At 42.8% G+C, this 27,677-nt stretch overlaps 1 protein-coding gene across 1 annotated transcript; it reads right to left on the reverse strand.

Annotated features, from left to right (window-relative positions):
- Positions 1-689: 689 nt before the first annotated feature.
- On the reverse strand, positions 690-26,379 carry CERS3 (ceramide synthase 3). Its single transcript, XM_021552613.3, has 10 exons — positions 26,198-26,379; positions 24,615-24,732; positions 22,546-22,664; positions 19,028-19,085; positions 18,120-18,170; positions 17,143-17,235; positions 16,412-16,540; positions 14,764-14,870; positions 13,316-13,472; positions 690-821 (listed from the first exon to the last, which is right to left on the reverse strand). Exons 1-10 carry the CDS (start codon positions 26,377-26,379, stop codon positions 690-692), a joined length of 1,146 nt encoding a protein of 381 aa, XP_021408288.3.
- Between the last annotated feature and the right edge of the window lie 1,298 nt (positions 26,380-27,677).

Below are 27,677 nucleotides of genomic sequence, written 5' to 3' on the forward strand. Positions count from 1 at the left end.
GAAGCCTGGAACTCAATGGAGAATTGGGGCTGAGTTTTGCTGTTTTAACAGTGACTTCCTTGACACAATATTTCAGCTATCTATCACTTCAGAGAAAGACTATATTTCTACACTGAAGCCAACCCTTCACAGACAAGTAATTTGAATTCCTCCACGTTCACTTCCTCTGGCCTCCAGGAAATGAAATATAACTCAGAAAAATACCCATTTTGATGAGGGTTTAAACTGAAAAGTAAAGATAAAATGTCAGTCACTGTACAGCACTATCAACTTTTCCCCACATTGAGTAATTCTGGTTCCTAATGGGGTTCACACTACCTACGTACCACGAAACATCTGTGATTTAAATTGTTTGATGAAATATATCTTATATCAGATTGAAAAACAACATTAGAATCAACGGGACACTAAATTACTTGACTCTCTTGAGCTTTGCCCTTGTGGAGCACTGTCAGTCAGCGTGTCCAAACATCTTTCCACACACTCCACAACGATTCCAAAAGTGGGTCATTAACACATTTCATCATGTTATGCAATTCCACCCTCCCCTCTAAACTGGGCTTTTTTCCAGGTCCAGTAGCCAACAATAAATCAATCACAGTCTCTCACAAGCCTTTTGACTTAAATCCTGTCCTGGAGGTTGGGCTAAAACCAGAGCAGGAATCAGCAGGAGGTGAGGCAGGACAGGGCTAGTGGTGACTGCTGCTTAGGAGGTGTTTGCTTGACCCACTGTTGTTCTTGGTGGCACTCTTTGTGGCCTCCTCTTCAGTGTCTGTAAGAGAATCTTCCTCCTCTTCATCACTCCGATCATCTTTCAAGTCCTAGGAAGAAGAAAGCACTGTGAGAATATTTTCCTGCCCCCCAGAAACACACTCTGCCCCAAAAATGGAGGGTACATCTAAGGGGAGATTGATTAACAGCACTTTAATTTTGCAGAACCAAATGTTCTTTAGACAAAACTGCTTCCATGACCTCAGCCCAGCCACTTGGCCTCTTCTTGTTCATTTCTGCTTTTCCCTGTAGTGTGACTATTAATCCCTGGGTGCTGTGGGATTAATTAACAGCTGTGAAGTGCAGGGAAGATAAAAAGAATATTGTTTTAAATATAAATATGATGAATACACTCACCAAACACAGGAGCTGAGAGGCTGCCTGCTTCTGACAGGTGTAAACTAAACAGTGATGAGTTGTGCCAGCATCTCCTGGCACCAACTTTGCTCAAAGACACTTGCTGACCCTAAAATGCTCTTTCCTGCTCAGTGGTATACACAGCACATCACTGGCACAGGGGAGGCTGTGTCTGTACAGCTGTTGTGCATTTTGAGTGTATCACCTTGCTAAGGGAGAATGGTGCTCCAGGAGCAGGGATGGAAGGGGTCAGTAAGCAGCCTGCCCTCGGGAAAACCCCTCCCCAGCTCCATAGGGACAGCTCCTAGCATCTGGCAATCATGCTTCATCCCAGACAGTCAAAAATGGAAACACTGAATGCTTCCACCACACAGAGAAAAGTCATTGCATCTACCCCATGTTTCAGGGAGAGGTGAGACCACGCCGTGCTGTTTGTCATGGCACATAAAACACACCATAAGTTTCCTATTTCTCAACTCCTGCCATAACCCAAGGCTCTACAATGTGTTCAGAACTTTGTTTCAAACAATCAAAGCTTCATTAAACTAAATCACCCCTATTTTCCCTTCAGTACAACAAGGTCACAAGAGCAGCACCTGCCTGGAAGACTTTCTACACCAGTGGGTGACCTGCTCCACAGGCTCAGGGCAGGATGCTCTAGTGAGTGATGCTGTACATCCAGAAAACACTTCCTTCTTCCTTATTCCTGAGCACAGGAACCACTTTTTGTGTCTTTTTGTACTGTAGGATGCTGGGGCTTCTCCTCCTGACAGAGCTCTGCTCCTGAGCCATGTGCTGGAGCTGGCAGGAATTCAGCACAGACAATCCCCTGCCTGCACAGCCACACAGGGACCACTCCATCATGGCTAAATCTGCTCTCATGTCATCCATCTGGACCTCAGCTACACAGGCAGAGGCTGCTCAGTCTCCCTGTGCTGTGCCAAGGTCAGAGCAGTGACGCAGGCAGGAGAAACCAGGGGTGTTCTTGCCCCTCCTGTATCTGCTCTTGGAATCAACTAACAATTCCACTTCCTTAGAGTGCTGCTCTGAGGTCTTTCTTAAGCACCAAATTCATACAGAGAAAATAAATAACAGCACAGTAATAACTCATCCAATTGCAATCTCATATCCCTTCATATATTACACTTCTAGTAAAAAGTATAGGGCTAGAAAGCAAATTAAAGCCTGAGCTCTGGCTCATCACAAACTATAAACTTCCTGGAGATTTTCTTTTGCTTTTTCCCTAACAACTTACAAAGGGTATCAAAACAAACAAATCTAACTGTAAATACTGTAAGATAAACTTGGCATGCCATCAGTTAGAGAAAAGGCAAGACAGCCTTTCCCACACAATTTATGAGGTTCTGGCTCTTTCAGATCACCTCACTCCCTCCTGCTATTTTTGCCATTTGTATTTGCAGTAAAAGACAAATGTTTAGGGGTGGGGGGAAACTTGTTGCTTTTCTGCCACCAGAAATGTTTCAGAAAGAAAAGCAAACTAATCCAAAGCAGTGTCTGATGCCAAACCCACTACACTCCCTGGAAGTGCTCTCATCTCCCTGAGGCTGCACTGTGAGCAGTGACAGGGAGCAGCACTTAGGGACTCAGTGGGAATAATGTCAGGGAAGTTTGGGGAGTTTCATTTGGAGTCCCTCCTTATGCTGCACACAAATTTCTGGTGCTCAGGCATGTGCTTGAGAACAGCTGGCAAACTGCTCTGCTTGGAATGATGGCCAGTTTGTGATATTGATTCCTGTTTCCTATAGGAATGAGTTGGCATTTCCAGCATGGAACTGGAAACTCAGAGTTGGCTTCCCCTTTTTAATGTTGTCAAGCTGGATGCTCTGATTAAAAGGCACTATATATAGTAATTAAAAAACATGTCATGTTTTTTTCCAGCCCACTGTAAATCCCTGGCTTTAAGAGAACATCTTGCAGATTTCAAAGAAGCAGAATTAAATTTTTTGATGTTCTGAAGTAATTTCTGCAAATTTTCTTAATTCTGGGAGACAGTGATACTTGTGAAATCCTGATATTAATCAAGAGAAAATGTTGCTAAATTAAATCTAATTTTTATTAAGTTTTGTAATAATAAACTTGCTTCCTGACCAAGTGCCTCTACAAATTCCTGCTTTAGGAGAGTCTGGCCATTTTTGTCTGGCTTGTTTAAGTGATAGAACTTGAAACAGCAATAGCTTCATCTGTAACTGGAAACCCAAACAAACCTGTCTTTGCAAACTGTTTAACAGACTATTATAAATATATTAGGCTATCCTCAGTGAAGTTTGTGCCTCTTCACTTTGACCTTCTAATAATAACAAAAGTTGTTACATTTCTAGGATTTTCCCCGCTTTAATACCAAGATGTTTTCTCTGAGCCCCTCACATCGTATATTATACTCATGCTTTCCAACTTAAAGGCTCTGCTCTGACTGTCCCTGAGCAGCAGCAGATGAATATACTATCAGGAATACAAGAGCTGGCAAACTGTAAATACCACAGCTGAGGCCATCATTAATACTCAATGCTTTAGTTTAATGGCATCAAATGCATTTATTATACTTCAGCTGGTTTTGGGTAACAGACAAAATGGATGTGTACATTTTCTGTTCTGGATGACTAACCAATTTAATCTTTCTAAATGGATGAATGGTTTCAAGGTTTATGAGAAGCAACACTAATGCTATAAAGTCTGCAAGAGAGCCATTTGTAGTGAAGCCAAAGCTACAAACTTTTATAATCTTTTTTTCCTTTTGTTTAACCCTTCCACCTGCTGCTCAGTCTGCCTCTTTTAGTTAAATGAGCCGTATTTGTTAAGGTAGTTTTGGCTTCTTGCATTTCACTGCTGTTAGAACATGTATCATTGAAGTCATTAGCACTAGATGAATGGTTAAGGGACCCTCTAAGCGACTTCATGGAAATAAAAAGAGTTCTTGAAATTAAGAGATGAACAAAATTCTCTTGTAAGCAGAAAAATACAGTTCTATCCTCCATCTAAACTAGCAGAGAATTCACTCCTAATTGTACAAGTTTGTCTCTCAATAAAGCACTCGGAGATCTCTTCCCTTCTGACAAGCCCTTGGTCCTGCACTGTGCTGCAGCTGAGAGCAGCAGGACAGGGCTGTGCTGACAACTGATGGCAGCGTTGCCTTCCTGTCCCCTGGGCTGGTGACACCATGGCAATCACTGCTGAAATGGGGCTGGGCAGACACCACCCTTCCCTCCTGCCTCCCTTCACTGGGAACGTGGCATCTTTGTCCAGGCAATGCTGAGGTCCCACTGCAGCCACAGCTCCTACCTGCCACAGCAGGGGAGTTCAGGTGGGAAGTGTACGAGCAGAGGCAATACTCCCAGGCAGTATCAAATAGGCAAAAATAAATTGGAGCAACGTGGATTGATCCTACAAACAGAGAGGAAACCTTAGCAACGTGCCTCTGCTTTCTCAGAAGGGAATGGGCCCTTCCTAGCAAATGTCAGTTCCCTGGGAGGGTGGGGAGGTCTGGCACAAGCTGCCCAGAGCAGCTGTGGATGGATCTCTGGAAGTGTCCAAAGCCAGGCTGGACAGGGCTTGGAGCAGCCTGGGATAGTGGAAGTGTCCTTGCCCATGGCAGGGGTGGCATGGGATGGGCTTTAAGGTCCTTTCCAACCCAAACCATTCCATGATTCCAACTGTGTCCATGTGAGTTGTGGGAGATGGTCCAGGCCCAACTCACCTGGTGGGATCAACACTGACTCACTTCAACCTTCTCAGCAGCATAAAAAGATTTCAATTTGGCTCCAACTAGACAAGACTAGAACCAATTAATTTTTTGGGCCAAGCATAATTTACATCCACACTTTTAACTGGACCTCTCCTACCAAATACTGATGTATCAAAACAATTCAGAGCTGATTCCAGAATTTTGCTTTCTAATCAGGTGAAATTTAGATTTTTGGACTTTCAAATATTTATTCTTAACATTTAGTTGGAGTTTTCTGATTTTTAAATGTATCTTCTATTAAAATCAAAACCTTATACCTTAATTCTACCTTAAAAAATATTTTCATTTAAACATCCACAAACACATTGACTAGATCTTGATTTTTCAATGTAAAGACAGTAAATTCCACAGCACCTGCACATATGGAAACAGCTTGAAGTACAAAGATGAAAGCTATTAGTCAGGTCAGCAATGACTGCCTCAAATAAAAGAGATAATAAACAAGTGAGATTATAAAAAGTCAGTCCAAATAGATAGAAGGGGGTACTTTTCTAACAAATAATACTATAAAGTTGATGAATCTCTGAGTTCAACATGTTGAATTCAACATCAATAATTCAACTCAGCTGACATATGACTTAATAAGTCTTTACTTTCCTATTGAGACTAAGCAATATACATTTGGATTCAAGCAAACTCTTATGTATTTCCAGCCTGGAAGATTTTATTGGAAAATATATTTCCCTTTTCAGTTCATACACACTAGGCAACATAAATAATGTTTATCTTCCATGGACGATGCATAGTTTTCTGCAGTTTTAAAATGAAGATGCAGACCTCTAAGTTAATTGTATTGGACATCTTGTGGCAAAAAGTCCTATCTCTTCTATGTAACACCAATTCCCCAAGCTTTCTATTGAGAGTTTTCAGAAGGAACTAAAAGACTCATAAAAAACAAATTAAAAGTTCCAGTAATTCCACGAATATTGAAAAGAATAGCTTTATAAATCTAGATGTTGCTACTTGAACACATCCTTGATTTAACCCCACGGAAACCTCAGTGGTGGTGTCACTCAGCACAGCACACCTGGAACTGGGGCTGCGTGCCCCGAGTGCAGTGAAGAACCAAGGCATTGTTTGCAGCTCATCAGGCTCTGTGGCCGAGTGATTGAAATCAGGGGCTGAACCTCGGCCTGCGGGGCTTTGCGATAATGTCAAAAGCCCAGGAGGTACCGAGTGAGTCATAATGTCCCACTGCTTTTTGCATTATTCCCATTTTAAATCCACAGTTGGCAAAGAAACAAAGAACAATATAATAGGCATTTGATGCTGTTCTCTACAGTGAACTTTTTTTTACCCTAGGACAGAACTCGCTTTAAGCCAAGGAGTTCAGTGGTATGAACTTTTATCAGAACATGCACTTTTACTCCTCAGAAATGCTGTTTTGGCTACAAAACAGCTGATCAGACACTCGTGCTGTTCTCAGTGAGGTATGATACTGCACTCAATTAATGTTTTGAAACAACACAGCTGCTAAAGAGTATTCCTGCAGAAGCCTTGTGGCACTGTGGACTGAGACCACAACACACAGCTATGTAACAGGCACTTCTGTCCAGCAGGAGCATTTCTCTACATCCTCAGAGACCATTCCATTCCTGTTGTGATGCATCTAAACTTGATATCTGTACTTAAACATCAACCTCATTTTCAGTGGCATACCTAACATGAAATGTTTTTTTCCTGTATTCATATTGCAATACCTAAAATCCAGAGTCCTTGTAACCACCCTGACATCAAGGCTGGGTTTGGAATACTTTGAGTGGCACCCAGTGAACAAAGGTTATGCAATTTCCTTACTGAGCCAAATATACAGAGATGGAGGCACCACTCTTCCTTCCTGCACTGGTCACAGAGGGACCCTGGAAATTGTGGTAGGCACAGCCTAAGTTACACAAGACAAATCCCAGCCTGGAGCTGCTGCACACCCATCCCTGTCTGCTCAGGCTGCTCTGTGCTTCCTGCTGAGGGGAACCTGCAGTGTCCTGATCAAAACTCACTACAATTGTGTTACAGAGGACAAACTGCTCCTTTAAAGCATTCCCTCCCTTCTTGCCATGTCATTATGATTATGGAGCACTCCTAGGTTCTCCTAGGGAAACATTTTCTTTAAATAGAAGACAACAATTTTCATTCTTAATTGATATGAACCTATCATTTACTAGCTTTATTTCAATCTTTTTAAAAATCGATTCACCAGACTGCAGTTCAGTAACTCCCTCTGAAAATATAAGAATTATTCACCTCATAACACAGTCACAATTCAAATCTCTGCAGAATATATTAAAAATAGTAAATGAAGGCATCAAAAGTTCTGTAAAGGCTTAGGGTTCGCTCTGTGAATTGATTTTTGGCAATTGAAAAAATAAATACATATACACACTATTATACATATATAATTTTTATATAGGTGTATATATAAAACTAGCAAGAAATGGAACATTTCATAAAGATTCTGCTAGAAAATTAAAATATACAAGCAGTTAAAATGAGAAGCCAGAAAATTCGTCAGCAAATGCCCTTCTGTGAACAGCAAGGTAAAGCAATTAATTTTGGAGCAAAAACTTTACCAACATTTGTCTTTCCTCTGACTTAGGAACCTGCACATCAAAAGAACCATTTGGATGGGGGATTTAGCAGAAGTGGAGCTGCCTTGTGCCAGGGAACACGCAGAGAGGGGCGGGGGTGCTTGTTTGGCCAGATCCATTGCTGGTGAAAACTGACACAATGCCACTGAGCCGTGCCCATTCGTACCAGCTGAGAGCCTGGCCCTGCAGCAGCCCTCAGGACTGGCCAGGCCAGGAAGCCTCAGGATTGCAGGGAGGCTCGGGTTGCTATTCTTAGAGGCACTGGTCATCTGCAGCTCCTCCTGAAGTCAAACGCAGCGGCTTTGGAAAGACCAGGGTTTTATTGCAGCACATCAGAGCTGTTTGTGGCCCAGCCAAAGGGAGCATCCACACCCCCCGTTTGTTGGACTCTGGCCTGGGGACTGAGGCTGCTCCTGCACAGTTTTGTGTGTGCATAGCAGGGCTGTGGAAGGGTACTGTGCCCCAGTGCTCCCACCCCAGCATACCTTCACCACCCATCTATTACAATCAAACGCTCACAATTTATTTTCTGTGGTTGCTCATTAGTTCATTCCTCCACAATGGTCATAACAGCCTTTAACCCAGGTTTTTGAAGCTTGACATGATTTTTATATAATGTTCAAGTGAAAAATGTTGTGGGATTATGGACATTCTAAGCAGAGTTTATAAAAACAATTTAAAAATCCAAGAGAACATTGCTGCTGTTTTGAAACCTGAGAAGTATATTTTAGTGTGTGGTGCAACATACAATCTATTAAGTATATAGAACACACCACCCTAGAAGTCACTGCTCAGCTGCTGACCCTATTCAGAATCTGGAGTAAATGTAAAGATTTAAACAGAAATCTGCCTTTTAACTCCCAGTGCCGGGAAAACTGGTTGAGGCCCCAGAGACCAAAGAGTGATCTTGGACTGGCACAGTGGAGGAGAACTGGTGGCTTCTCCTCTTTCACAGGCTCTGTGGGGCTGCACACTTTGACAATGTCCATGTCTGGGGGCAGCCTTGACTCCACATCCCTGGAAGGACAGGCCTGCAGGGCTCCTCAGCTCCTTGCCTACCACTGTAAATACCAACCAGCAAACCTCAAACTCCTCTATGCTCCTTCTGCCTGCCTCCCTCAGATTATTTTGGCAGCATCAAGTGAGACATGTAGCCAGGCTTTGGGTTTAACTAGATTACTGGAGCAGAATGGGAAATATGCAGATGAAAGAAAGTCATAACAGGAAGTAATTTCCCTTTACTAGGGCATGAGCCTCCACACTGCTGACCTGGCTGGCTACCTCCCATCTCCAGCCTGTTAAACAACTCATGTCCCCAGGGCAATCATTTTAACCAACTGGGAAGGCTCCCAGATTGACTGGTTTTCATGTCTAAGAGGGAAAGCTTCCATTTGGCCTATTTTGTTCCCCTAGTAAGCCATCCTCATGAGAAAATCTGCTATAAATAGTCATCTGTTGAGAACCAACAAATTCAACTTGTCCACAACTTGTTTTTCTTTAAAATGGAGAAAAAGCAACCCCTGCTGATCTAGTTCAATCTGTTTTATGTTTCCAACCCTCCACTGAGAGAGCTCAAACTCCAAAGCAGAACTGGCCCTTCCCAATCTAGAAGGGAAGAACAAAATATCCAGGAAAAGCTTTTCCACAACTTCCCGGTTCCAGTCATGAAAATGTAACTCACAAAATCATCATTATCCTTTAGAATATATTGCTCCTTTTGAAACAGCCACTTGGAACTAAGGCAAGTGCACCTCTAGGTCTGTTTTACCAGCACCCCAACAACCACTGGGCAGCACAGGCCTGACAAAACACGCAAGAAAACAAAATCTTACGTGCCACTAGGTTAGGAAATAAACCCTGTCCTCTGTTTAACTTCTGTAGTATGGCAATTTTCTGAAGGAAATGACTTCTCACTGAATGTGCTAATTCTCATTAAATTTCAATTTGTTTGATGCCAGCAGATCAAGCATAAGAAAAAAAAAATGTAAGAGGAAAAATGCTGCAGTAGAAAAATGATGGCTGGGAACAGCTGAAGTATCATAACAAGCACTTCACAGCTCTCATTTCAACCCAAAATAGTATTTTCTTATCATTTTCAGTTTCCCCTACTCTGTTTTTAGTCATTCTTTGAACACTAACTCACTGTTGCCTTGGGAATTTGGGCCAAATAAGGAATGAACAAACCATGGACAAGGATACGCCCAACCAGTCTTTAAAAAGCTCACCAAGTATGAAATGCCAAAGGAATATTGAACACGGATGGGTTTTTAAAGAGTGACAAGTCCAAAATCCTGATCTACAGCACTGCAGGGTCTTTTCTGCTTCAGGAAGAAGAAAGAACCACAGAGAATCCAAGAAAACTGCTGCTGCTGATTCATAAATAACAGCAGCCATTAGTGAGCAGCTCACTGCCTTCCTTGAAGGTGGTCTGATGGTGGCAAAACAATTACAAGAGTAGGAAAACCTATTCCTGGACACAGTAGAGTCTGTTAGAAACCTGCCATTACCCTCCACTGATGGACTTTGCATCAGCCCTGAGGTATCTGAGACATGTGGACATCATGCCCATTTCCTACAACTTACACATTTTTCAAGATTTAAAGCACCATAGTCTCAAAACCTTAACTCAGTGTGTAATGGTTTTAACATATATTTTACATCTTAATTTGCCATAATAATGTGGCTATAAGCTGCTGTCATTCACTCCCTTTTTCTGACCTTGGAAATAAAATGTTTAATCTCCACGGGATTTTCCTGGCGAGATGTTTTAAATCAGTGCATATGTACATACTTCTCTATATGCTTTTTCAATTTTCCTAAAATATTCTCATATGTGCAGACATGATGACTAGACATGTTTCAGTGGTGCTTGAAACTTGATACAAGTGGGTAATTTAACCATGTAATTGAACAATATTACAGAAACACACGGAGTTTCCTAGCAACAAAAGGCCTTGGACATCAAGATGGCAGCCAGCAGCTAACATTGCAATTGCCTGACCTAACTTGAAAAGAAATTACACTGAAGAATGTCCTCCTTCCTCTCAAAGCAGAACTGGTACCTGGCTACAGGTCTGACCTCGAAGGGCTTTGCTTACAGGCTTTACTCACACACAAGGTCACAAATGTCACATGAGAAAGAACATTTAGGGAACATTTCTATTTTCCAGAGGGAAGAATAATGGTTTTGAAAAAAAAATCTGAACCCTCAAGCTTACCCTTATGGAAAATAAAAACCTTCCTAATGTGAAGTAGCTGAGTAGCTGAGCTTGTGGATGGAGAACTGCCCGTTTTTAGGGCATTCCCAGAGCACCAAGAGAAAGGTGACACAAGTCCCCTGAGCCTGGAAGCCACCAGTCCCTGGGCCAGAGTCCCATGGCTGTGAAAACAGGACACAGAGGGATGGCAGATCATCTCCCGTCTTTCCTTCTCCCTCATTTTCAGCCGTCTCACTGCAGTATTTGGGAGGAGGAAAAATGCAAGATTTTCAGCCCAAGCTCTTTTTTGCTGAAGCCAGTCAGTTGGCTGAGCAGTCAACCCAGAGGGCTGAGGGCAGCTGTCCCCTCTATGGGTGCAAGGGGGAGGTGACAGCTGAGTTAAGAGTTTCTGACCAGCCACTCTCAATCCAAGGCCATCTGCTCCTCAGGGGCAAGAGGAAAGCATGGAAGAAGCCACCAACTCTCAAGGCTGCAGTGACCCCAAAACTCCAGAACTGAGGCACAAGAGGGCACTGAAAAAAATTCCTTACACCCTTCTTGCTCAGAACTTCCTTCAGTTAAACAACAGAACTCTATTCCCAGTTACACCATGACTTCATTTTTCCATCTGAAGTAGCTAACTGTTGCTTGAATAAAAATATCAAAAACTTGCTAAGTTTTCATTCAGAAAACAGCTAGTCTTGGGCAGAGAAACAAACCCCTTCTAACACCAGAATGATGGTCTACTGGTATTTCCCTAAAATAGCAGCAGCTATTTGTGTGCAGCTTGTCTGTAACAAAGATGTTGGTATAAAACCTCGCCTTGCCAACACCATTCTTTTCAACATTGCCTTTCCAGCTCTGGAGGCACTGGCTGCTTTCACAGCCAAGTTTGCCACTGCTATGGAAAACAGGCTGCACATGCAAGCCAGCTGAAGTCATCCAGACTGAAAAGGGCCCAGGCTGCTGCTGCTACCACTGTAAAAATGTTATTTGGAAACCATCTTCTCAGAGAGCTGTATAAGGAATCAAAAATCCATGGTAGGGATGCAGGCTTGGTGCTTTCCCATTTTTCAGCAGTGACGAACACAACAAAGCTCTTATCTCAAAATAAAACATTTCTGCCCCTTACAAAGGCACACAGGCAGGCAGGGCAGAGTGGCCTTATATAGCTGGCCTGGCAATGTCTGCTCACCACTTTATCTGAGCACCTTCTGGCACTGTGCTCTCAGAACCTCGGCCAGTGTGGATGGAGAGCTCTGCTAAGCCTTCCTCTTCCTCAGCTGGGAGGCAGAGGGGTGTCTCTCCATTCTTAGGAGGAGTTGTGCACAGGGAACAAGAACAGCACAGAGACAAGGCCAAAATCACAAAAAAACCCAAGTAGTAAAGCACTTTACACCTAGGCCAGAAATAATGCAGTAATTAGTCAAACAGAGGTAAATGACACACAAGAAATACGAGATTCTCAGTGTCTAAGGGAACATAAAAGCTTGTTTTAGAAGCAGAGCAACACAAACCATTTCCTCCACAGATTTGTCCCTTCTGTGCTGCTGTTTGCTGCCTTACAAAGGCTGAATTTGTAACTTCTAGGGCAGATGTTGGGTCTCTCTATGACACCCAGCTGTCTGTTTGCGTAAGATTTGATGGAATCCAAAAATCCAATAATTACAGGATGGTTCCTGTTAGCACTCAAACAACAATTAAACACAGGGAGAAAGGAATATTTCTATTTCCTTAAGATGTTTCAGACCATAAACTGCTTCAGACAAAAGGACAGTCAGTTTAATTAAGTTTTTGTTTCTTGAGCCACAGAAAAAATACCATTTTTCAAAAGCACAACTTAAATTTCATCTTAACTAGAAAAATATACTTGTCAGTACTTGTGCCAAATCTTAGAGACATTCTCCAGAGTCCTTCCATTCCCTTAAATATTTTTTGATAAATATTTTATCTACCCTGCACCCCACTGCACATTTCATGGCACAAGACCTTGTGAAAATGTCACTACTTCATGCAATCAAACAAGACATAAATGGCAGTTTTCTTCAGAGTTTTTTCCCATATGAGTTTTCTCTACAAGGTAAATGCAGATTAGGCAGCACCAGACTTGCACTGTTCCTCTGCTCCAGCTGAATATGACAATATTTCATTGAGTCATAATCTAATACCAGATATGCTTCATTTGGTTTTTGTGATCCAAAACCAATGCTCAAGTTTAGGTGACCTCAGATTTATGCAAATCTAAAGAAATTTAAATACTGCAGAAAAATTGTAGCCAAAGCTCTCGTCACTCACTTCTCCCCTTTTTTGGTAAGTTGCTACAAAGCCCAGTTACAAAAGATTGTTTTCACTCAGAACACAGGAATTTCTGAGGAGTTTAGACCATCTTAGCGCTTCAGGTTCTGAATAATTTCTGATTTACTATAGGTACAAAACAACTACAGGCAAAAACCCCAGTTCTAGCTGAAGTCTTTGTATTCCAGCCAAGCAAAGCACATTTGAACAACTCCATGCTTTGTAGATCCCTATCAGAAATGCTGACTTGAAAGCTCAGGACAACAATACAATTCCAACTAAATCTACATTGGAGGTATTGGCATCTGTTTGATACTTCACACATCTTTCTGAAGAAACAAATTTCTTACCTTTAGGAAAACGAACCTTTTCAAAATCTTGAAAATCAAGTAGCCCCAATATAAATGCAATCCTTGTAGGATTAATAGCATCCCATTGAATAAAAAATATGCTATGACAGGAGTTGTGGAGTAGTAGGTAGGCTGATAGAGTGTGGCACGAAGAATCCTAAAAAATAAAGATCATTGTTTGTTATGGTGCAGGATCTCTTCCTTATGTTATTTACACTTATTTCTAATCTCATATTCCAAGCTGATTAATATTAAAAAGCTCTGCAAAGATGGTAGATTAATTAACAAGCCCTGCCTTAACTAGATTATGCATATCTGTTGAAATACAGACTCCAGAGGACGAGAAATTCAAGTCTGGCATGGAAGTATTCTAAGGGAGGTTAGAAAAAGTCCCTGTTTTTCAGATCCTCATCTCTGTGTGGTCTAGATACTGTGCAACTCAGAGCTTGCCTGTGCCTTTTTTCAGTGCAAATTCTCTCTAATCTGAAATCCACACTCCAGAGAAAATTCTACAGGCTTTGCAACAGGGCCTTTGGTTAATTAACATATGTTTTGTCCATCTTCAGACTTCACTACTTCTATATTATTTGGGGCTTTTTGAGTCCCTTTAATCTCATCATATTTCACTTCCAAGCTCAAGAACTGAAGAACAAGAAACTCAGTGAAGCAAAATGATTGCAGATCACTTGTACAGTTAATTAAAAAACAACAATAAAGTAAAAGACATCAGCATTTCTGAAAGAAAATACTACAGGAAATTAAAGCCTTATGTTGATCAATGTTCAGAACTATTAATTTAACCAGCTTGAGTCTCTAAGGGTTTGTCCATGTGCAGGGAGGGGCAAATTAGAACTGTGAATGTGAAACACATTAAACACTTTTTAAAAGATAAACATGTTAAGCACCCATGTGGATACTCCAAAGCAGATTAAATCATAGCACTCCAAAGGCATGCAAGTATTTAGCAAGTTGAGATTTATTTGTGCTGACTTCATAAATTAATTGGTTCACCTAAACTTCTCTGAGTGCTCCTTATGTGAGTGAGGTGAGGCACTACCCAAGGACTGGGTAGGGGAAAGAAGGCTCTAAAAAAAATTAACTACAGTCATGTACTCTGACTTTGCAGCTACAGCAGAAGGGGTTGAATGAAAGGGAAAAGGATTTCTCTTAGTTAAGCCCCTTGAAAACGCAGGGGCTTGTAGCATTTAACTACTATTTACAAAACAAGTTACGTAACACATATGAGCTTTTATTTAGCTTCAAGAGGCTAATTTAAAATTTTTTTTATGTAGTAATTTTTTTAAAAGAGGCAGTTTTTGTCAATTTTCTCACTAGCAGAATTTTCAAGTCCAGTCCATTCCTTTCCTTTTTCCATCACAACCAACACTAAACTTTCAGGGGGACTGGGAATGGAGTAAAAGCCTGTCACTGGATTAAATATTGCTTACCAGAAGGGGAACAGAATCATCCTGGTGATGAAGAATGCAATAGAGAAGATGATAAACAGCATGTTGCAGGTTTTTTCCCAGCGAGCATAATTAAACATTTTGGCTGCCTGCAGTAGATAAAAATCCCCAAATGTATTATAAATATTCTCTGAAATAAATTGTGTGTTCATAAATAAAGACTCATCTTCCACCTAAGCAGGAAGAGTATTTCCTTCCAGTTTGACATGTAAAGCAATCATTTTACTGACACCTAATAAAGCAGCATCAGACCAGATTCTTTGTTTATATTTCTATTTTTATCTTGAAGGAAAGGACTCTGCATCAAAGGCCTAAAGAACAGCTCTCAGACCAGAATATAAAGTGTCATGGAAACACAAAGTGCTCTTTAGAACAGAGCTAATTCCTTATTTTTCCACCACGTTTCAAACAGACTGAATTCCAAGAGAAGCTGCTGCTACACCTGCACATTCAGGAGCAGCAGGGACCCTTTAAACACAGGTGTTCTGGGACATGCTGTTACTGACCCTCCCCAGGGCCCAATTCAGCTCCTGTCTTCTCCCTTCTGACAGCAGATCTCAGGGCTGTCTCTATGCCACTAATAAAGGCTGTCAGTGCTGCTTCTCCCCTATATGAACTGTCCAGCTCCCCCTGCTCCATTAGGAACCACCCTGGGCAAAGTTTTCAAGTGGGAGCAAAGCTGCAGATACCAAACCTAAGTTTTAAACAGCAGCTTCATTAACTTTTCTTTTCCTCCTCCTTTTGAGTGGTAGGGCTGCATTAAATTGTTCTGGTACTCAACTCCAGTTTCCACCCAAGTGTTGTCCTGCCAGTTGTCAGCTCAACTCTTTGTAAGGCCACAGAGTTAATTGGACCTAGGAGCAGTTCAGGATTAAAAGTAAACCAGCAAGAAAACCTGTTTAATCTGGACCAATCCCAAGTGCACAACCCCACAATTAGCTGCTCTGATATAGTAAGATAGAGTAACAGGAATAGAACTGGACAGTGACATGTAACTGCCTACAACGGCTGCTTACACTGGCACTGCCACCAAAAAGGGTGATGAAACTGTGCCCTCAACCCGGTGTTAGAAACTCAGGGTAATTCTAGTGAAGAAACACTGTGTTTGTCTTCCAAAAAGCCCAGAAGCCACTCAGATCACAGTGCTCTGTGCAGAGTAGGACACTTCTTAAACACTTTCACTGGTATTTGGTGCAGAGAAGGGACTTTCCTTGCAGACCAGGAGAAGAAATTTTCTTCTGCCAGAAAACACCTGATACAGGTTGGACTTGATGTCAGAGCTCTTTTCCAGCCTCAGTGATTCTGTGATGCTGTGGACAACCTGGTCTAATTTTATCAGTGAAAGAAGAATAACCCAGGGAGGCAGCTTTATTTCCAGTCACTGTTCCGTTCTGAGGAAATTCTCTTCTGCTCCTTTCTCACAATGGATTCTGTAACAAAGTATCAGCTTAAATTATCTAGAAGCACTTTTTTATTTTACAAGTTACAAATCTGCAAAGCTGTGTCCCTGTGGGGATAGGAAGGGATCATATGAATCTCGTGGCAAAAAGATTAAAATGTCACTGACACCAAAACAAAAAAACTCGGGACAGAAAAAAATCCCAAAAAACCAGCTGGATAGCAGGGTTACCTCGAGCCAGAAATCTGCAGTGTCGTGCACGAACATCACCAGAGTTCCAAGCCGCACGTAATTGCCACACCAAGAGCCGCTCATCAACCCGATGGCTGCCAGGTGATGAACGACGTGAGCCATAAAATCCTGCGAGGGACAGAAGCAAATCAAGGTGAAGATGGTCACACAGAGCCCCCGAGGGTCCCTGGCTCGGCAGCCCCGGGGCTCCCGGGGCCGTGCGGGTGGATGCCCGGGCAGCTCCCGGAGGTGTGCGGGATGGATGCCCGGGCAGCTCCCGGGGCCGTGCGGGATGGATGCCCGGGCAGCTCCCGGGGGTGTGCGGGATGGATGCCCGGGCAGCTCCCGGGGGTGTGCGGGATGGATGCCCGGGCAGCCGGGGCCGTGCGGGATGCCCGGGCAGCTCCCGGGGCCGTGCGGGTGGATGCCCGGGCAGCTCCCGGGGGTGTGCGGGTGGATGCCCGGGCAGCTCCCGGGGGTGTGCGGGTGGATGCCCGGGCAGCTCCCGGAGGTGTGCGGGATGGATGCCCGGGCAGCCGGGGCCGTGCGGGATGGATGCCCGGGCAGCCGGGGCCGTGCGGGATGGATGCCCGGGCAGCCGGGGCCGTGCGGGATGCCCGGCGCGGGCTGAGGCTGCCCTCAAGCGGCCCCAGGCGCGGCTGCTCCTCGCAAACGCCTTTTCCCCGCTCACGGGGCTGAGGTTCGAGCTACGAACAGGCACAGGCACTTGCCTTCCGCTTGATGTCAATCCCAAGGGTAAATATGAGAGACCAGTAAAACCCGATCTCCACCATGTAGTACCAGTACTGGGATGGCAGCAAGGTCTGTGATGAGGAAAAACACAGTTAACTCTGAGAATAGGAAAAAGGAAATGTCAAGTTGAGATTACTTCTTTTTTCCTTTCCTGACTTCTGCTCCTTGGGTGAGTCTTGCTTAAAAAATTAAGCTAAATTAAATTCCTGTCCTGGGCTTCATTAAGAAGGATGTTCTGAGAGCCAAGTATGTTAACCTTTGCTCAGCCCAAACTCTCAATTCCCACAGTTCCTCCCCCACCTCTGGATTTTAACATGCTTTTTCTCCATGTTTCTGTCACAAAACTACATGCAGAGTCCTTCTGCATTTAATTACAAACAACTGCAAATAAACCCCCTCTGCTTTGGTGAACAATTAACACAATAAGCTGAAACGTCAGTTATTTATGCTAAAATCCTATGGATCTGCCATAGGGAAAGCAGAGCTGGGCTGCTCCCTTGGGTCAATACATTTCCCAGGTGTGTACCAGGAGCTGGGAAGACTCAGCTGGGGGGCAGGATTATTTGTATTCCTGGCTCCTGCCTGGGACTGGAATAAGAAGGCAGTGGCATGGGGCAGAGTTATTGAAATAAGAGTGCCTTGAAGCACCATGGGGCCTGGAGCAGTGCAGGGATTCTGCACCAATTTTGGGAACATTGATAACATCTCCAGTGAGATGTTATTCCTGGTATCCCGGGGTGGGTGCTGGAAGGGGAAGTTACAGCACAGGCAGATCCCAGGGAAGTCCTGCAGCAGTTGGCAGGCAGCCACTTCCCAAAAAAAGGCAGGAGGCTTTGGTGCCACACCTCTTTAGGTGGTGCCCGTGTGGAGGGAAAAGGCTGCTGCAGATTGCCCCTTCCAATGGGGAAATACCTGGAATGCCTGGAGGCCACTGGCCCGATGCCCAAAAGCTCACCTGAAACGGATAACCAACCCACGTCTGCCATATGTCGTAAAACCAGGGTTTCTGGGGAAGACACCTCAGTCAGACACTGCTCAGTTCAGCAACAATTATCACCTTAACTCAAAATCTTCACCACTTAAAATCTCTCTAAGTGGAGCAAGCTGAGAAGCTGTAATCTTGATAACTGTTCTCCACCAATTTCTAAAGGGAACTTACATCTCAGATTTATTATATTGTTCCCAGCTTTTTGGCTTCTTTTCAGGACACCTGAAACCTTCCAGTTCACAATTTCATCATCCAAAGCAGTGGGCGTGTGTTTTATTACTGCAATTACTCAAGATATGTTGCCACAGTGACTCAATTTGCTGTGTTTACCAGTCACACAGAGCAGTGGATGAGGATGATAAGCAGTGTTTGGGGAGAAGGGCCAGATGAGCAGAGACACGCCGGGATCTGTTCCGCTGCTCCGGGGAAGCATTAATGACACCCCAGGCAGGGCTCACGGAGTTACAAGCACCAATCTCTGTTATTCCCAACTTCTGACTCAGCAGCAACACCTCAATAAATAGCTGTGACCACCAAAAGTCCTGCCAAAAAAGGTTTATGGTGCCCTCTGAGGAAACCATGGCCATGTGATGCATTTGTAGGTGTTAACAAGGCAGGTTGTAAAACCATCTGCGTGACTTCTTCAAGCTTGCCTTAAAAATACTGATTACTCATAAATTCCTTTATCATAGAAGGTCTAAAGCTAAATTAAAAATTAAATCTCAGTGCCTATTGCAGCTCATCATCCAGATCGCATACAGCAAAGATCTGATCCTACAGAGCCATTGAAACCACAGTCTTTCAATGGGATTCAAGAAAATCTAAAAATTATTTTGTTAAAAATAGAGTATCAATCTTTCAAAAAGTTAACTTACATCATACAGAAATATAAATCCAACAATGGAGGATGTCAGATAGAATGAAAATCGCCAGCTGCAAAATTGAAATGAAAAAATAGGAACAAACCATTATATTTTGTAAAGATATTGCTCTGGCCAGAATTACTGTAAATCATTGTCTGTGATACACAATCTTCACATAAATGCGTCCTCACACTCAACGTTAAGGATTACCACATATTAACTGTATTTGAATTATTAATACTTAAATATTTAAGGTTTGATTCACTACTAAATAAGGAAATTCTTTTACATTATCACAACACAGATATTTAAATTGTAACGATAGCAGTAATTTTCCAGCCAGGCTTGAACTGATCAAGAGAATGACCACAGCAAGTGTAATAAATCCTCTAAAAATTAATGTTTGAGAACACAAACCTTTTCCTGGGTTCATTCACTTCATCTCTCTCAACACCAATTGCTGACAATAAGGGAGCTTTATGAATTATTAGCATCTACTGGGTTAGTTTACATCTTGCTACAAGGTCTCAATTAACTATAACCTCATCTTCGACTGGCTGTGCCAGAATTTAGCCTGATCTAAGCTTTTTGGGGATTAAATGGATATCCAGCAAGGCAGATAAACCTTCCAGCTTTGCACCATCAGCCTGCTAAGTCAGCAAAGGGACAAAGCTCTTGAGCATCTCGGTGAACTGTGCTGCTGCTTTTAGGTGTCAGGGCAGGATGCTGACGTGGAGCCAGCAGTCGGCTCCTGATGACTCTGGAGCCTGTGTGGGAGGCATTGTCCCTAGGACTGGGTGTGGCTGCAGCCTCAGCCCAAGCATTCCCACTCCCACCTCTACAGGTGATGGAAAACTTCCCTCCCACTCTTCCCCTCGGCTGGAAGAAGCCTGACCTTTCCCCTAAGCAGCTCTGCAAGTCCAGTAGGAAAACAGTGCAGGACTGGACATGCAAAGAGAGGCTGGGACAGGGACAGGCACATGGCCCCAGACCTGCTGAGAACTTGTTCTACAAAGAGAGGTATCCCAGAGGAGAGCAGCAGGCAGCCTCCAGACAGCCCAAACCCACTGAAAAGGAGAAAGCACCACAAGAACACTGTAGCAACAGATTGAGAGATGTAGAAAATGAGACTAGGGTCTTTGGCAAGTGTTAATGAAGTACCCAAAGAGAGGAGGAGAACATGTGTGGTAAAGCAGCCCCTACTTTCTGAGCCCCACATCCCTGGAGCTTGATATTCCAGTAGAAAGAATGAGATTTTCAAAGGCCGAAACAGTGTTTTATGAGAAAAACAACAAACAAAAATGGGGGCCTGGAATATTAGAGGTGAGACAGAAGAAAGTGTCTCACACCTGAGAAAGAAGTCAGGAAAATACTTACAAAATTTCCACTTGATACCCATGTGATAAACAACTGTTTTTTCTTCTCAACTTTAAACTATCTTTCCTCAGATGACTTGAAAATAACACTACACAACAAGCACTGCATGAAGAGGAAAAGCACAGAGGACATGGTGGAAATGCCACAGTGGAAACCACAAGTAATACCTGGCTCAGCGTTAACCAAGGGATGCTGGAAAACACAGCACTGTGGCATGGGACAGACTTTACACAGCAGCTGCTTCTGCCCTCATGCCTCCCATTCCAAACGAGGTGTGAGTGGGCCAGTGGATATGGCAGGACTGATTCTGTGTTGGTTGTAAAGTGCAAGTGGGGTTTTCTAGTCAGGTTCAAAGCACAGAGCACCTACAAGACTGTGCCATTAGTCCCCAGCCCTACAAATACTTATTGAATGCATTTGGTAATAAACAGCATTTGAGATGAACTCATTCTATGTGCAAGGCTGCCAGAGCACTGCCTCATTTTGTATTTAGCCAAGCTTCTTTATGAATTTGGTGAATAAAACCTATAGAAAAACTCATCCAAATTCACCAAATTTTACTCAAGTGCCTTTTAAACTCTGATCCTGGCCACCAGAGAGAGCACTGAACAACAGCTATGCAAGAGGATTTTCCGGTTTAACTTCAGGAATCTTTTCTCTTGAACTGAATGTAATAAAAAAGAACTTTGTAGGGGAAATTAAGGGCTGGTAAGTCTTACAAGGCAGTAAAGGTTTCATGCAAAGGACTTTCCAAACCCCAGAGTTGCTTAACTGGGAGCACTAATAGCCTAAGTATGGTTTAGATCTGGCTCATCAGATTTTCCTTGTGATTCAGAAAAAAAGATCCTGGAGATTGCAGACTTTAAAAAAAATTCATAACACTCATAACACTGACTACTAGAGTAGAATAACTCTGTGCATCATTTTTTTGCCTAGAGAATTATATTCAATTAAATTCACTGACAAAGAGCAGAGCAAGGTTCACAAAATTGCACAAGAGAAACCTGTTTGCTTCATTCTCACTCAAGCTGCCAAGCAAGTTGGAATTTCAGTCTTTAGCTGTGTGTTACTAGAGACAGGCACGCATGGCAGGCAGGTCTTTTAGCAATAGCAGGAAATCTTATTGTCACTTGTGAAACCAAATCAACTGATCCCCAAAACAACAGCAGACATAAACCATGTCAGGAGAGTTTACTCAGCTCAGACTACAAAGAGACACACCTCTGTCTATCATCTGGATTTATGTCTGACAGAGGACACCACTACATCATCATCACATTGATAACACTGGAAATTATCTTGATAAAGGACTCACTTTGAGCTCTGTGCTGTACTTTTAACCCTCATTCCTTAAGCTGATCTACAGTTACAGAGGTTCAATATTATAATCAGGTGAAGTTTTGGCAATGTAATTATGCTGATGAAAAGCCATACACAGAGCATTTGAAAGTGCTTTACACTGGTACAGTTAATGTCAGTACCCAAAAGGGATGAGCTGTGCCCATTTGGGGATTTGCAAATTGTGTGAGATTTTAGATCACACTCAAAGTGTTTAGGTATGAGGAAGTTCTCACACATAAGTGAAAAATCATATGCAGGAGGTTTTGAAACTTGTTACATATTCATTACTATCACTCAAAGCTGCTCACTGGCCCACTCTCAGCAGTGAGTTTGAGCTCCTGTTTCACACAGTATCCCATGATCAAGCTCTGGCACCTGTCCTTCAGTCTGGATTCACAATTCCTGCTCTTGAACTGACTTTGGTATACATGACAGCATCCCAAAATGATAGCATGGGTACAAACATACACCAGGGTAAGCATTGCTGCTCCCCTATGATTACTAGCAGACAGGAAAATATTTTCCTATTCTCTGCATGTTTTCATCTTAGAGCCTACAAATCCATTATTCCAAAGAGAAGAAAACTGTAAAATATTTTAAGGTGTGGTTTGTTTTTTTCCCCCAGGAGAAACATTTAACTTAAACTTTTAACCATCATTTGGAGAAACACTACTAAATCCTTTCAACTTGTTTGTGCATTCAGAAACCAAAACCCTCATCAGGCAGACTCAGCCTTGTGGGAAGGGGGGACCTCAATAATTTTTTTCCAGAAGAGTAAAGCAATGATAAGCAAAAGCATTGTCTTTCCTTACAAAGCTTCCTGGAATTTCTGGAGCACTGTTGGGATCTCCAGGTTTCGCCGTCTCCTGAACCATTTCTCCACCAAATGGACGGTGCAGTTGCACTTTTTGGCAAGGCCTTTGATCTCTGACTGCAAGAAATGGAACAGTGTTAACAGCAGATGCACTCCAATGTAATTTTCATTTATTTTGTAGCTCACAGAGCAGCTTCCCACTGTTGCAAGGTCTTAATTTAAAAATATTACTAATATTAAATATGCATGGGAGGGTATTTTTGAGTAATGCTCACAGAAACCCTGGATTTTTATTTATACAAATAAAACAGGCACAAACTGAACAGATCCACAAACTGTTCTATTGTGGTCACTTCTGATTGTTTCAAAAGGTGTAACTTTTACTGTTAGATGAAAGCTTAGGCTGGAGGTGAAAGTGCCATATTTGAACAGACGTGGACATAGCACCCAATATCTTACCTAATTATAAATATTAAAATTTGTTTATATACGAGTATCACAGATGAAAAGTGGCCTGGAATTCAAGTGACCTGAGCTCTGTTCTGAAATCCAAAGCAAGTCAATCCTCCTGAGCAAGGTCCAGAGTGTCCCTCTCCAACACCAGAACTAAACTGGGAGTGGAGCAGGGCCTCGAACTGCCCGTGGCCATGGGGGTGCCACACCTGGGGTCTCTGCATCCCCTCTGCTCCCAAGGTGGCCAGGCCAGCACGTGGCAGTGACACTCCTGCATTTTGGGGAGCTCAGTGCCCACATGCAGCAGCCTGTGGCCTCCTCCCTCTCCTCCATCCCCAAGTGCAGAAGTGTGGGATGACCTCCCAGGGCTGCCTCAGGAGCAAGGAGAGTGTTTGGCTCATCCCTGGGGAAGCTCTTTCCTCCCAAGGGCAGTATGCAAATAGTGGGTGGCAGCTGCTGCCTCCACTGAGGTGAGGCCAGAGCAGGGAGTCTCCTACCCTCAGGAAAACCTCTGGAATGTGAGAAAAGGCACCTGAGCTGCCAGGGAGGGCTGGAGTGCAAACAGCCACTGTGTCCAGTCCACCCTGCTGGCTCCCAGCTCTCCACTTGCCATGCAGGAATAGCGACTCCATTTCCATACAACAGAGCCCAGAGTCCCTCCTCTGCCAGCCAGGCTTTCCCAGGCACACTGGTCTCCAAGCTGGACAGCTAAAGGAAGCAGCTGGAATCTTTCCCGTGCTCTGAGGAGTCTGAAAATGCTGTGCTTCCTTTCAGAAATTAAATGGCCAGCTGTACTCAAGCAGAAGGAAGGAATGAAACTGAGATTGGGATTCTTGCCCAAAGAGAGAAGAGCTTGTGTGTGAACACCCATGCATCTATTCCTGATGTTATCAGGCAAAAGACACAATAAAAGAATAGCAGAGTTAGGGACAGAATGCCAAGTTCCCCTGTCAATAATGATCAAAATCCCTCATTACTAGAAAGCACATATTTCTCTTCAAAACCAGTGTAGGAAAACTGCAATTGTTTGGGAACTGTAGTCAGGCAAGGGAACTTCCTGAGGCTGCATTCATAGAAAAATCCTTGCCTGCCATGAAAAAATTAATGGCCTCATGTTTGAAGGTGACAAGCATTGGCCAATCTTTTTTCCTTGTTCAATTTTAAAAACAAACAGCATGGTAGAAGAAGGATTGCTTTTCTTTCTCACGTAAGCCAGGACTAAGTATGCAGCAACATAACGGATCAAAAGCCTTCCATGCCAGCATTCTGATCTTACTGCCTGCAGTAAATATGATCCTGCTTTCCAATAACAGACATCAGCTGAACTTTTCTCCAGGCAGAATGAGTTAAAGATGAAACACTAATCTTCACTGGAAATATTATTAACAATCTAACCTAGAACGGCATGCCAGAAAATTAAACATCTTAAACATATTTTCTGTTTCGGATGCCATATACCCTTGTCAGCAGAACAGCAACAAAAACCCAAATAAATTAAGTCATCTGTCAATCAGCTGGAACTCATCCCATGATGTCATTGCTGAGAGTTGATTGAAACAGTAAGAGTGGGATTTTCCAAAAGCAAAAAGGGTTTGAAAGAATGAGAATCCTTACTTGGGATGGTTGTCTTGAGCACTCCCGGAAATAACTCTCTAACACAGGATTAGGCTGTGGCTTCACACGTTTTGCATTCTTTATACCCAAAGCTTTTGCTAGAGGTTTAGCAACATATCTGAAAAGACACAGTATGAAAAGCTTTAGAAATACAACACAGTTACAAGACCTTGGCTGTTCTCATGCCAGGATATGAAGAAAACAAACTGGATGCAATTTAATCTGCCACAGAATGTGCCAGTGCACTGAGAAAAAGGGATCTCCCTCTAGCTAATCCCAAGAGGGAACCACAGTTTATCTGCTGTCACACAACAAAGAACCAAGGAATGCAGTTTGTGGCCATGAGGTGCTGTTAAACTCAAGGAAATATCCTGACTTTTGTGGCCATCAGAGAGAGGAGTGTTGGAATTGAGTGAAGGATGACCAGACACTCTCTCCAAGTGCACTCAGGAACTGTCACTGGGCAAGTTCCTCCCAGTGGCAAAGTCACCTGGCACCTTCTTCACTGGGCCACCACCACTGATCCACCCTGGATCCAGCCTGTGGCACACGGCCATTCCCTGAGACCGATGCATTCTCTTTCCATTCCCTTTTCCACCCCAAGTCGCTGCAGAGCGCCAAAGGTTTCGCCTTGCTGCTTGGGCAGGGCCTTCAGGAAAGGCCCCTCCCTCCTGCTGCCATGAGCCATGGATTCCTCATTACTCAGAGCAGTGGTCAGCTTTCCCCAGGCTCACTGCAGCCAGATGTGTGGGCTAATTACCCTCAGCACTGCAGTGAGACACATTGGGAATGGTTATGAACATATGATCCAAATTACTTTTGATTTCCAGCATGAATGATCTTATCTGCTTCTGGTTTAAGTCTGTCCAACTTACAACATTCCAAATTTCCTCATTCTGTCCTGAAATAATTATAAAAACCTACTAATCACATCCTTTAGAGGAAAAAGAAAATAAAGTAACGCAAAAAAGGTACAAATAAGTAAGTCAAAACTTAATATGATTGCAGCTTTCTTCTGTGGAGCCAACCTCTGCCTGTCCCCTAAGATTCCAGCTGCTGAAGCAATCCATTTTTTGGTGCCAAAGTAAGGGAAAAAAAGCAACCAGCTTTACTAGATCTGCATAAAATGTTCAAATGAAACTTTGAGATCCCTCCAGTCTGCTTAGCTTGGCCAAAGAGAGACACCTGGGGTCTATCAACCTCACAAATGTTCTGGTGCAGGACCAAATGAGAGGTTTGGTTGAGAGGACAAATCTCTCTATCCTTCCACTGAAAGAGAAAAAGGAAGCCCAAAAGGTTTAGAATTAATTGTATTTCTAGTGAAAGGAGATCATCAGAGTATCCAAATACTGTTCTAGAAAAGCTGGATAGAAATATTTCCCTTCTGGATTAGGCCGCAGCCACACGTACCTAATAATTAAAATATTTTCCCATTTTCCACCTGCTATGTTATCTGTACTAGATCTTCCTAGTAAACCACCAGCTAATCCTCCTTTATAAAACATAACATTGATCTACAGATATCTCACTTTCAGCATTAATGAGGATTAACATTAGCATCAAATTGCATTCCTGTTCCTTACCTTTCACTGAAGAATCGGATGATCAGCAATACAAAAGCGTATGGGATTGTGACATACAACTGATGTGGTTTGGGAAACACAAGTCCATCACGGTCTACAAAATCTGCCCATGTGCAGTTGATGGGCATCCAGATATTCTCCCACCAGAACCAGCTGTTGAGTGTCTTTAATATGTGTGCCATGCTGAGTAAATAAAGAGAGAATTCAATTTATTCCTCACATATTAAAGAAAAAAATGCACGAAAAACCCCATATTGAGCCTTTTTGTGTAAAGTCAGTAAAGTCAGTGTTCTCAAGGGGGAAAAAAAAAATCATACAGGAAATTAAAACCCTCTTGGTTTAGAGCAAGGAGGTGGGATTATAACCCAGCAGAAGATAAAATAATAAAGCCAAATTTTGGTCTGATATAAAGCAATACAGGACCTTTGAAATCTGCACAGGGAGGTACCTGCTGCCTCCTTCCAGTCACTCACACTGCACTGCTGAGTACCTGGTCAAATCTCCTGCAACACTCATGTATTATCTACCATATTCATACTAATGAGAACTGATCTTCCTGAGGCTGCCTTTATAAATTAAATATAAGTGGGAGGAAGAGTGGAAAAGAGATGAGAAGGCCCAGGGAGTGCCTCAATTCCATAAGTAATGAGGACATTGCATTGATGAATTACTGCTGTCTAATATGCTAATGGAAATAAACCCTGAATTTGCAAACACCTGTGCACAGGAACAAGTGGGAAAAAGAATACAGTGCATAGCAAGCTTTTTCTGGGAACTGTGGGAAATAATATAATTTAACTGTGACCAAAATCTAGATCAGGAGCAAACATTTAAAATAAGTTCTGTAAGGAAAAAAATTCACTTTGACTAAAGTATTTCATTTTTGTAAAAGCTTCCTTTTTAATTTTTGCAGTCTACATTATATATTTAGAAATTGTTGTTCTCTCATTTATTTGTAAGGACTTTACAGTACAAATAGGTTATATATCCTACAAAAATATCCTAATATTGAAGAAAAATAGAAGTTACTATAGCATTTTCCATAAGGCTGAAACACATAACTTTTCCATGATTTCTAGCAATAGCAAATTTGAATTACTTTTACCATGCTAAAATTTTCTGTAAACCAGGAAAAATATGAGGAAATTAATTATTTCATTCAAACATAGTCTTGATGAGGAAACAGTTGAGCTGGGAGGATGATTTCAACCAAATCTTCATCTCATCAGAAGATCTCCCAGCAATATCTCTGTACAGGATCATGAGTTGAGATTAAACCATGCCAAGGTCAGGCAGCACTTCAGCCCTTGCCATGTTCTTCCAGGGAACATGCTTTTAGTTGTGAAACATCTTCCAGGGTTTTAGTTGTGCCTGCAGCTGGCTCAGGACACCATGCCCAGAGCACCCCAGACCCAGACACAGCTTTAATTAACACTGGAGTCCATGTTAATTAATGGCCAAATAATCATTGCTGGTCCAC

This window comes from Lonchura striata, chromosome 11 (assembly GCF_046129695.1).
Source record: "Lonchura striata isolate bLonStr1 chromosome 11, bLonStr1.mat, whole genome shotgun sequence".
Taxonomy (NCBI): domain Eukaryota; kingdom Metazoa; phylum Chordata; class Aves; order Passeriformes; family Estrildidae; genus Lonchura; species Lonchura striata.